At 42.0% G+C, this 12,500-nt stretch overlaps 1 protein-coding gene across 1 annotated transcript in view; it reads right to left on the bottom strand.

Moving 5' to 3' along the window:
• LOC138014739 (protocadherin-like protein) overlaps nucleotides 1-11,405 on the bottom strand; it is an 11,820-nt gene extending 415 nt beyond the window's left edge. The window contains exons 1-8 of the mRNA XM_068861777.1: nucleotides 9,251-11,405; nucleotides 8,040-8,676; nucleotides 7,758-7,852; nucleotides 5,679-6,142; nucleotides 5,014-5,156; nucleotides 3,792-4,240; nucleotides 2,661-2,894; nucleotides 1-2,380 (exon numbers count right to left, since the gene is read on the bottom strand). The exon at nucleotides 1-2,380 is cut by the window's left edge and continues 415 nt beyond it. Of these exons, the coding sequence (XP_068717878.1) occupies nucleotides 1-2,380; nucleotides 2,661-2,894; nucleotides 3,792-4,240; nucleotides 5,014-5,156; nucleotides 5,679-6,142; nucleotides 7,758-7,852; nucleotides 8,040-8,676; nucleotides 9,251-11,405 (6,557 nt within the window). The remainder of the gene's footprint in view (nucleotides 2,381-2,660; nucleotides 2,895-3,791; nucleotides 4,241-5,013; nucleotides 5,157-5,678; nucleotides 6,143-7,757; nucleotides 7,853-8,039; nucleotides 8,677-9,250) is intronic.
• Nucleotides 11,406-12,500: the final 1,095 nt, after the last annotated feature.

Genomic DNA, 12,500 nt, shown 5'->3' with positions numbered 1-12,500 from the left:
CGAAGAGAAATGATACCAGTGTTAGAATCCACCACGAAAGGACCGCTTCCGGCAGTGATTGAGTAAGAAAGGGGTTGATGATCTGGATCCTGGGCTACCACCATTCCTATTCCTTTGCCAACAGCAGCTTCCTCATCGATATCGAGCCTGTACTCTGGGTATTCAAAATGGGGCGCATTGTCATTGGTGTTCGTCAGAGTCACATTGACCAACGCAACATCAAATTTTGTAACATTTCTCAAGGTGTCCGAAATCTCAACTTTGAAAATGTGCGTCACTTGGCTTTCATAGTCCAGGATTCTCGAACTGGATATGACTCCCGTGTCGGGGTCGATGGTGAAATAATCAGTGTTTATGACAGAATAGACGAGCTGCCCTGGTGCACATCTGCAGTCGTCTTGGACACAATCACAGTCCGTAGCACTAACAGTCAACATTGGTGTGCCTAGCGCCACGTCTTCTTCCACGGTCGTCATATAGGACCCCTTTTCGAACAACGGATAGTAGTCATTTGCATTCAAAACAAAGATCATCGCCTTTATTGTTGATTTTAATCCCAAGGGGATCAATTCAACGGCCTGTACAACCAGGTTATATTCTCTCTTTTGAGTTTCGTAATCAAGTAAAAAGTTCAGTTTTATTTCGCCACTGTTAGTTATTTTAAATTTGTTATCGTCATTCCCTTCCAATATCGTGTACCCAACCCTGCTACCAGAGACGCTGACAGCAGTGATTCTTCCAATGACTGTGCCACCTTTGGCGTCTTCCGCTACTTCAAACCTGTAGCCATCGTCGTAGAAACCAAGGAACCTCGGAGGAAGTTGTCCCACGTCTAATCTGACTTTGATAGGAGCATTTTGGCGTCGAGGGATACCGTAATCGTATGAACGCAGCTCCAAGTCATATTGATTCTTCGTCAAATCACGTCCAACTTCAACAGTATCATCCATGGGATTAATGCCGAATGGAACGTCAGTAGACAACAGTTGATAACCAGCCAGTCCATTCTGACCGCTATCTGCATCAAAGACCCGCAATTTATAAGCTCCAGTACCCGCACGAGAGTTACCATTGAGTCTCGCGTGTTTCATCTGCATTTCAAATCTCGGATCATTATCGTTCACATCCTTGACTGAAACTTCCAGGTCAATGTCATTGGAGGTTGTAACTCCTTCGACCCAGCCTGTCTCTCTAACTGTCAAAAGATACTTAGCCTGTGTTTCAAAATCAAGCCCTCGCGAGAGCTTTACTATCCCGTTCTCGTCCACAGTGAAAGGTGAACTTTCTGGAGACAAAATTGAAAACGTTCCTCCTGGAATGTACTTAGGTATTTCAGTAAGTATTTTCCCAACACGCGTGTTTTCTGGAACCGTTACAGCAACGGGGTCATGACCTGACTTGTAATTTGCAAATGCCAGTCGCACTGGTGTAGTGACCTTGTTTGGGGGTTTAGCATTGTCTGCAGCTTCCACATTGAAGGCGATGGTCGATAGCGGTTCAATTGCCCTTTTTCCTGGTACGCTATCAATGAATGCCTTTTTGGCTATCAGATGCCCCCCGTTATCAATAGAGAAGAACGCCTCTGCCTCGGCAGACAGCTTGTATTCCATGAACGATTCCTCGTCGAGATCATAAGCTTCTATTTGTGTAACTTCATCACCTTTCTGGAAGCCGGCCTCCACCTTTCTGTCGACTTGTCCACCAATTGAGTCAATGAAGAACGGAATATTGTCGTCAATGTCCAGAACATTTATGGTTACGTTGACGTCTGCGCTACGTTCCTTGATGTCAGTAGCTCTCACATGTAGCTTATACTGCGGGGACGTCTCAGAGTCGAGTTCTTGAGCGGTAAATAAGTCTCCCGAGAATGGATCAATCTCTAAGACCCCATCCTCATTGCCAGACACTATCTTGTACATGACGTATTCCGTGGTGGCGGCTGCAAGTGAAACAATCTTATTTCCCGCTGGGAGACCTTCTTTGACGCTAAAACTCAGTGACGCTTCAGGATACAGGGGAGGACCATCGACTGGAAATATACTTACAAGAACAGTTGCTATGTCCTTTTTACTTGTATCTTTCTCGTCATAAGCCTCAATAGTAAGAGTAAAATCATCTTTGGCAAGGGACGCAATGGACGTCTTACCAAGAAAGACAAGTCCGTTGGAATTATCAATCGTGAAGACCTCGTCCTCGTTGCCTTCTGTTATGTTGAAGTAAATGAGAGCATTGACACCACTGTCAAGGTCTGTTGCTGACGTCTGAATGACCTGATCTCCTTTTTTAGCAGTGGCCGGAATCGATACTTGATACGAAGTTGTTGAAAAGCGGGGTACGTTGTCATTGACATCCGTGACTCGGATAACCAACTTCGTAATATCTGAAAAAAATTAACATGTTAGAAGTGTTACGATTACGCTGACCCAATACTGATTAAAAATCCTCCACCGTGAATTACACTGTAAGAAAACATAGATTACTGTAAGTAACAATATTGGACCATGGCTTTTCCCGTACTGAAATACGATACTCGTGTTTCAAGAAAAAATGGAGATAGTGACACCCGTATGTGGATTTTGCTGATTTCAATCTAAGCCGCACAAAAGCCCAGTTTGTGATCCGCGGTTAATCCACATGCAAAGGGATATCATTTCTCCTACCTGCCAACTGCAATTGAGATATTCCGCTGTCTCGAACTCTGATATAAATCACGTGCTCTGACACCTTTTCACGATCCAGGGGCTTCTTAAGTGTGACCATGCCCGAGGTGGAATCTATCGCAAACACATCTTTACTTTCATCCATGACTGTTTGTAAGATAGAGTAAATCAAACGGCCATTGTCTCCACTGTCGCGATCTGTTGCTGTCAAAAGCTTCAAATTCGAGTTAACGGCTGTAGAAAAAAAAAGGAGTTGTTACGTGTCGAAGACATTCCCTGATATTGCTCAGTGTGTGTGCTCCATTAACCTAACACAGGATCTTCTATTACTGAATATGGCTTCCATTTTTTAAATGCTGCTCTCTATCTCGTTCCAGTGTGTTGGCCGCTGTTCCCTCTCTTTTTGCGAGTTTCTCTAATGCAGTCTGGTATTAGTCATGAAAGGCAATCACATGATTTCGGGTGCATTTTGAAATAAATAGGTACGAGTACTTTTTTTCAAAGACGGGCAAAATTTCTAGTCTTTAAAGACATTTGCAAGTGCTTATTCATTTCAAATAGCTCGAGAAAAATCATGTGATTACTTACTGATCATGTACATGAAACAATTCGAGATGGTTAAACAAAAGCAACAGACGCGTATCACGCAGTCAGTTAAATAATGCGCCATAACTTGCTCCATTCTAGGCTCACATTTGATTGGATCTCTGATCTCTGGGTTTCATTGCTCATTCACCAATCAAAATGCTTTGTTTATTACTTCTTTTTGCACTGAATTACCTCTTTTCTGTACTATCATGACCTAAAAACTGCTTTTCTCTTGGCCAATCAAAATCGAGAAATTATTAATCACTGAATGATATAAATGAAAGAATTACTCAGCTCTGATTGGCTAAAAAACAGTGCAGTTCTCGGCGTGTAACACGAATGCACTTTTAAAGTTTAAAAGTTGAATGACTTTTGAACGATAGTCTTGTAAAAGTTTAAATTTAACAAACGTTGTAATTTGTTATATGCAATCAGTCGATTTAACAAACTATAATCGGGGAATCGTAAGAACAAAGAAAACCAGGTCCTGTAGAAAATGAAACCTTCAATTGTTAAATAAATTTCGCCAAAATATTAACATACCTTTATCTTCCGCAACATCAATGATGTAGAGCGACTTTTTAAAAACAGGGTAATCATTAACGTCAGAGATCGTTACTTTGACAATTGTTGTATCGTTCTTGTTGTTTCTGGATACCATTACTGTCAGTTTGTACGACGACACAGTCTCCCGATCAAGAGGCTGCGCTACGCTGATAACACCCAAGTAATCAATGCAGAATATTTGGTTCTCATTCCCTCGTACAAAGTAGTACTTTAACAGTGCGCTAGAATCATCATAATCCGCTTTGATATCAATCACTGAGGTTCCCACTGGACTGTCTTCGCTAATGATCCTCGTGTACTCATCTTGTTTAAATGATGGCGGTTTGCTCGTGTCTAACACTGTGATTTGAATCGATGTGTGGCTTTTTTGTCCACCGTCGTCCGTAGCTCTTATAAGCAACATGTAGCTGCTCCTATCTGTAAACCTGAGCGTCAAAAAGTATAAAATGAGCGAAGAGGTTGGTGTTTAAGTTTTTACTTTTTTATCGAGTTCTTACTTCAAAAATGTATTTAGTAAATGAACCCGGGGGGGGGGGGAGGGGGGAAGGTACTCCCAGAAAAATTGGTTGGGGGTGTGCGGCCCGCCTTAAACCCTTACCCTTTTTTAGACCAAATCAGAAATTTCCCCTCAGTATTTCAGACTTGACCAAAAATTTGATATCCCATTTTCAGACCTGTTTCAACCTTTTACAAGGTTAGCTTAATAATTTGAAAAGAGCTTTGTTGATGGTCTTATCGCCTAATGATGAGGGAGAAGCTTCTTCCAAAAAAACATACCCAATTCAAGACTTGAGTGAACAAACCATACCCTATTTCAGACCAAAACGACTGAAAAAACCACACCCTTTGGGGTCGCACATACCTATATAGACCATATAAGGGAGTAGCCACCACTCCCCCCCCCCCGGGAATTGACCATTTTGACAAGAATCGATAAGACAGGATTGAAGAGGTAGCCTCTTTCATTTATATATTTTCTTCGCAAAAGTAACAGGAACCGATTAGGACCAAAAAAGCCCAGCGAACTCAAAAAAGAAAAGAGAGCTCTGCTGACAGGGAAACTCTGAAGTTTCTTGAGGTTTGAAAGGATCATGGATAGAGTTCCCCCTACCCCACAAAACTCTTTTGTTCAAGCATTATTACGTTTAGTTGTCGCGTCCGATGCAGGGGAGAAATCATGACTAATATTGAGACATACTTGATTTCTTTGCTAGTCTTTAATTCGCCTGTGTTCCGGTCGAGTGAAAATGGGATGTTGCTGGAAGGACTACTTGCAGCTTCGTAAATAGTGTATGTAATTGCGCCAGATGTTTCTTCGGTATCCACGTCGGTTGCCCTCGCCTGTGGAGTGAATAAATCAAATCAAATAATTCTTCTTCGATACATTCAATTTTTTTTCGCAACATTTCTTGCGTCGACGACATTGTCTTACTCTTTGAAATTAATGACGATCAGTAAGTTTGAAACATTAAGACCATAATACGGAGCCGCCAGGGACAATCACATTGAACGGATATGTGATGTCAAAATAAATCAACAATGATGTCAAGGCAAGCAAAACGTATTCACCATTTCGTACTCATCCTTTAGTGGATCAGGTATGACACAGAGGTGTCACCGTGAGAGCACTCACCTCCCACTAATGTAGCCTGCGTTCGATTCCCAGACTTCATGCGCGTCACATGTGGGTTGAAGTTTGTCAGTTAAATTCTTCTCTGCTTCGAGAGGCTCTTCTAAGGGAACTCGATCGGGTTTTCCCCTCTCCTCAAGAAACCAACTTATGATTTGATCTGAGTTAATTTGATTTCTGTACAGTGCCCTCAATTGGCGGCCATTATTATAAATTTATTCATTCGTAATCACCTGAAAGACTCTTGTGCCGCTTGGTGTGTAACTCTCAATGGCTAGATGAGTCAATTGCTCGTAAAGAAGAAACCTGGGTTTGTTATCATTGGCATCCGCCACTTTGACCTCCCCTGTAATTTCTGCTGTTACATCCGGGCTACTGTCAGATGACGGTAGAGTTGCCCGGATAATCAGCTTGTGCAGCTTCGTTGTTTCGTAATCCAGTTTCTTCGCCAAAGTAATTTGTCCGCTGTTCGAATTTATTGTGAATGTGTTGTCCATATTTCCTCCTACAATTGAATACTGAATCCCAATGTCTGATCCAGAGCGAGAAGCTTTTACAGTGAACACAGACGTTGATACTGAAGCATCTTCAGACAGAATCTTAGAGTAACTTGCAACTTCAAATGCCAGGGGAACAAAAGGTACATTTAGCACGGAAATCTTAAGGGACACTTCACTCTCTTTGGGCTGGTCAGTTCCTGGGGAATATAAATGGAAAACTTTCAGTTACACAGCCTTAAAAGGGCCCGGATGTCGACCCTCTTTTTCGACTCCTATTTTAATGAAATATTTACTGTCGCTGAGATGTTTTCAATCCTTATCCTTTATTTTACACTGCAAAGGCTTTGATTAAGACAAAAATTCAAGACCAAGAATCTAATGGCCTCTAAGGGTGTAGCTAACCTGTTCCTCTATTTGTGAACCCAAAAGCATGTCTTTTGTTTCATTCCTTTCTAGGATACAGTATAAACATCTTATAAAAAGGGACTTTTTTAGAAAAACGATGTCTTCTTTTGAATGGGCTACTGAGATTAGGCGTATCTTACAAATAAGAATAAGAATTTCAGCCTGTTCCTTTTCCTTCGTTCCACCGTTCCTTAGTTTGAATTCCCCACGTTCAATTCCTTTGTTCCGCAAACGCTGCTCAAACTGTAGGGATTGGAAGTGGGAACTTCCCTTTTCCCTCCCTCTGGTTACAAACCCAACAATACGCGAAAATAGCGCGGCGCTAATTCTACCGCGAAGAACTCAAGCGTATTCAGCGCCAGTGTTGTTCCCCACACACCTAGCGGGGTTATTGTTTGGCTTATACGAAGTGTGAAAGCCACACTATGCCATCCTCTAGAATATTTATTTTTATTATATAGATACTGATGAAATACCAGGATTTCTCCTTTTACTAAAAAATCATATCTTCACCGCGCGCAGTGAACGTATCATTTTTATCTTTCACATGTGAGGATATAGCTGTCGTCATAGTAACGAACAGGATTAGCCAATAAAACGCGAGCTTCGTCTTCGATGTACGATACTTTTGTGCTTTAATATAATTCTTCTCTACTACATTAACATTTTTATTGCAAATTTTACATTATCATGATTTGTTTTTCATAACTTTCATACCTTGTTTCATGTTACACAACATGCGTGTTTTAGTGGTTGGTGAACACTTTTTCATCATTTCGAAAATGAATAAAACAAGTTGTTTTAAATCTAGACATTTCATCAATGTCTATATAATAAACAGAACATTACATGGCCGCTTGGGGATACGAATTTTATCTTCTCGTGCTGAAAAAATCTCTCACTCGTTCGCTTCGCTCACTCGTGAGAGATACTTTCAGCACTCGAAGATAAAATTCGTATCCCCGCGCGGCCATGTAATATCCTCTATGTCACCGAGAACGACGATTTCTCATGCTTAACGCTTTTGAATTTTAGTCACGACTGATTGTACCTTGAAAAGAAACTAATACATTGATTCAGTGAGAGCAAAAATTTTTTTCATGAACTCAGTCTCGATAAGATAAAGTATTTCGCATTACTCCTGACCTACCCACTTAAACTGAGTCATCATCTCTAACTGCCTTTTTAACCCTGAAGTGACATGCGTAATGACGACAAGAGGTTATCCTCGCCAGCACTAACTTTGTTCAATGTCCGGACACTAGCCGAAAATTTCGTCAGAAAAGTTCGTAGCGAAGAAAATATGTTTGATATTCAGCGCTAAATGAACTCCTCACACCACAGGAAAATTCTTCGCTGCGGAATTAACGCCCGCGCTATTTTCGCTTAGTGTGCGGCCGGCTTTACCTGTTTCTCTTGCTTTGACTTTTAAGTTGTAAAGAGTGTTGGCTGGCAAATTAGACGATGTCGTTCGCAGAACGCCTTGGCTGTCTAGCTGAAATCTAGTTAAAAATCGGTAAAAGAAGAGAGAAAAGTAACTGCAAATATCAGAACTCAAATTTACAAATGTCACGTATGCGGTACGCAGTGGTACGCATGCGCACCCAAATTTACAATGTAAAAACCCAAATTAGCATTTTAATTGCCTTAAAATGGAAGCTCAGACGACGAACAACAGCCGATACTAACCTGCTTAAATCGTCCTGTGCGCCTTCCGATAGAAGATCCAAAACAATGTCAGGGTTTCCTTCATTATCCCTGTCCAAAGCAATAACTTGCAACAAACTAGTTCCCGAGGGGGTTGTAGTCGGAACAGTCACCCAGTAGGAAGATTGCACAAATTCAGGAGGAAAATCATTGGTGTCGGTTATTTTTACAGTCACCGCAGCTGTGGCAAACAAGTTACGTTGTTTGACATTTGTAACGCGCACATCAAACTTGTATTCTCGGGTAGGAGTTTCAACGAAAGTTTTAATAACTTGTAGCTGGCATTCAGAGTTGGCGCGCTCGACTTTGAAATGGTCGATAATTTGCACCTTAGTAATGTCCTCCAATGTGCAGTCAAAATCCGTACTAGGTTTTCCATCGGTTGAGAAGCGAAACCCGCCGTTATCGTCAACAAGAAGTTTTGTTCCCACAGCCACATTCTCCAGAGTTGTAATGTCGTAGCTCTTTGTCAGGAACGCAGGCGGGCCGTCATCGTTCTTGATGTTGACGCTTACTGATGCCAAAGCCACTTGCGAGGAGCTCTCGCTTCTTGCCTCTACCTGAACAACAAAACCTCGTTCCGACATGTAGTTGAAAGAATCCATGATTGAAAATCTTCCTATTGAAAAATAAAACATTAAATTAGTTATTTATTTGTTGAATAGTCTGTTTAATTAAGACAATCTGTCACATAACCAAGGTGATCTGGTGACGTAATTCGGAGGACTGGGGAGAAAAATTTTAAAGCCGTATCCCAGAACCGCGCGCGGCCTTATTTTCGAATTCAACATGACAGGGGCGAGGTTAGAGCTCGTCGGGTCTACTTGAATGTTCATTCAGTAACAGGAAATGTGGTAGACACGGAATGAGCTGTTGAGTTTTGGCGATGGAAATACTGAAGGGAGTTTGGAAACAACACCTAAGGCTGCGCGCGGTTGTGGGATACGGCGTTAAAATTTTTCTTCCCAGTCCTCCCAATTGCGTCACCAGATCACCTGGAAGGGACTTTCATGTTAGGCTTCGAAGAATATAATCAGAAGAACAAGTTTCCCGTTTCAAGCTGTCATGTGTGCGTCCATCCCCGCAACTTTACCCCGAAATTAACAATTTTTTTTAGACTCCTGAAATGGCTTAAAAAATGACGTCAAGTGTTGCAGTGAACAAGATAAAAAATCACAGAATTTCGTACTCACCGGTGTCCTGATCAACTTGAAATCTATGATCTCCGCCCTTTTTCATTGCGTATTTCACAACACCGTCACTACCGGAGGCCGCAATGCACAATAAATTTGGCACTAGGCCTTGTCCTTCTTTCAAAGACACATCGTAAGAATCTTTCTGAAATTTAGGAGCTGAATTATGTGCGCTGGTCACGTTAACCCTAACGATTGTTTCTGATGATTTTCCACCGCCGTCATTGGCTACAACGTAAACCATAAATTCATTGTCGCCCATTGCTCGATCAAGAACGCGCTTTGTTCTTATTACACCAGTGCGGGATTCAATTTCGAACGGAGAGGGAGAGCTTGGAATCGAGTAAGTTATCACTGGGTCATCCTTATCTATGGCGTGGATTACAGTGACAAACGTCTCTTTAGGACTTCCCTCAGGCACAGATGCGTCATATGCTGCTTTGGTGAAGTCAGGATAGGCGTCATCTTTGTTTGTGATTTTTATAATGACGTAAAGATATGAGTGACGTGGAAGTTTCTCCTTATTTCGCGCCTCTATAAGCATGTCATAAACTCCATGCCTCTCTCTGTCCAAAGGGGACGCAGTTTTCATTACTCCTGTCTCTTCGTCCACTTCGAAGTACGGAAGCGCAGAGCCCGATATTGCCGAGTAAACGACACCTTTACTGATGCTCGAGTCTGATACCACAGCAGCCTGGAATACAGAAGTCCCTATCGCTGTGTTTTCGTTAACGTTGATTTCTTGTATAGGATTGCTGAACACTGGATAATTGTGGGAATAATCGAAATCTTCCACTTCGACCTTGATTTGGCCTTGCGCTTGTTTCGAAGGGTTTCCCTGATCTTGGGCTCTGACCATCATAGTGTATGTTCCGACGTTGACTGTCTTACTGACTGTTAACACCCCGCTGAACGTATCGACGCTGAATTTATCCGAGACGCTGACCAGTGAGTACCGCAGATCACTGTTGGGGCCTGGAGGGTCCATGTCGACAGCAACCACAGCTCCAAGGCTTCCTTTGACCGGAAATGACGCCTGCAAAGTAAAGTGATACGCTGCCTTTGGGAAAAATGGTGCTGTATTTTCTTGAGAGGAGCTCGACAATGCAGAGAAGGGAAAGTTTGGAACATCTTTATCTACAGAAATGGTAACAGTGGCTGATGATTCCTTGGCGGGATTTCCGGCATCGCGTGCTACAATACTCAACTGATGCAAGCGCTGATCGCTCTGAGAGTAGTCCAGCTCGCGAACTAGAGTTATTATGCCTGTAAATGGACTGATTGTGAAAAAGCTGGACAGAGTTTGAAAGAAATAATAAACCTTTCCACTGACTCCGTCATCCTTATCTGTAGCTTGAACTCGAAGTAATGACATCATCTTTGGTGTGTCCTCGCTTATTGTGCGCTCGTAGCTTTTTTTATCAAATGCAGGAGCATAGTTATTTACTTCCTCAATCCATACTCTAACCGACGTTCGTCCAGTTAATGGTGGGTTTCCCATGTCTTCAGCCTCCACAATCAGCGTCATATACGCGCCTGTCTTACTGCGTTGGATGGGCTTCCCAGTCGCTTTCAACTGCAAAAAGCTCTTCCCTGCAACCTCGCGTTTTCCCGCCTTTAAATACCCTTTCTCGTTACCTTTAACAATCCTATAAGCTCGTATTCCCGAGGTATCTCGCTCCTCGGCATGACAGTTCTCCAAACCCATGACAACAGTATCTGAAGGTGAATCTTCTCTAATGGTTCCGTTATACAATGCAAACGTGAACAACGGTGGAAAATTATTTACGTCTTGGACTTTCACTCGTATCGTAGTTGCCAATCCACCGTTTTTCGCATCTCTCGGTCTTTTCACTATTGTTAAGTCGTATTTGTTCGCTTTCCCCTTCTCATAAATTAGCTTTTGGGCCGTGGTTACGATACCCGAAGGTGAAACCTTAAAAAGTCCAACTTTGTCGAGTGAATCCCCTTTCTGAGCGTAAAACAACACATATACTTCTCCGGCTGTAGGCTGAGGAAACTTGTTATAAACTATAAAGCCCTCTGGCTGTCCCTCCGGTGCATCAACTTCAAGGAACGTTTTCCATTGCGCAGTAATGCAATCCGGCGAGAGCAACACAATGATGAAAACGAATTTGATGGTGGATGGCCGCATACTTCCTTAAAAATCGCTAGCTATCTTTCGTCAAGGCACCCTAATTCAATGAAGGGTAATTTTTCTTCTTTTCTCCCTCAAAGTATTGGGAAAATTTCGCACTTCGAGTCTTCTTGGTTAAATTCCCTATGGCAAATTAATTCAAGAAACTTCTGCCAGTCTCTCCGTGGGACGTAGTCCGCTACGCCCTTGCGGTTTTAGTTGTAAAGAGTTTCATTTCTAGATAAGAATGTCTAACTTGCACGAATATGATTCAGTTCATTTACGTTACCTTAAAAACAGACTGTTACTTATTTGACAAAAAAACAGGCTTGATTTTGGTCGGAATTGTTTAATATTGTCCTGTCTAATCAGCTGCTTGGATTATCGAGCCACATACTACAGCCAAGCTCTTCTCAAAATGACAGCTAATTATCACATGCGATTGGTCAGTGATGGTCTGTGTTTGCATTCCGTTGGGTAGGCGCTTGTAAACATGACAGGTGGCAAGCTCCTCCATAATGAACACAAATAGCCGTGATTCATTTTCCTGAATTCTTTCACACCTTTATCCGGCCTTAAATACGCTAATTTTGGTCATGTTTAATTTATCTTAACCTGCAGTTTAGGCTGGCGATGTCAGGCCGCCATCTTTGTTCACCTGAAATACTGCGGAGAGAACGAATGGCTGTCGACTTATTTGTTATGAAAATTGTTTGGAGAATTCTATAACGGCATATTCAACAATATGCATTTCGTTTGTAACTTCAATTTAACATTCATATATAAGCCTCATCGACAATCCCCAGGAGACAAGCATCTCACATATTAGTATACCGATTTGGTCTGTGGCCAGAAATGGGTTTATCGACTTTGTTGATATGGTAATTATAAATTGACCACCGTAGAAAAAATTGAAGTCTGACGTTTCGAGCGGCCAGTCCTTCTTGAGAGCGAATTAGGGACTTTAGTTTGTTAGCGTTTTATACATTAAAAATTAAGATGGAGCTACGCTATTAATGGGGATATAGCAACATGGATAGCAAGAATAAATCAGTTGAAAGAAAAGCGTTTGTTAATTCAGAGGTGAGCTAGGGAGCCCATTTGAAAAACGAA

This window comes from Montipora capricornis, chromosome 1 (genome assembly GCF_036669925.1).
Source record: "Montipora capricornis isolate CH-2021 chromosome 1, ASM3666992v2, whole genome shotgun sequence".
NCBI lineage: Eukaryota > Metazoa > Cnidaria > Anthozoa > Scleractinia > Acroporidae > Montipora > Montipora capricornis.
Note: the sequence above shows the minus strand (reverse complement) of the source record. Positions and strands in the feature narration are given on the sequence as shown.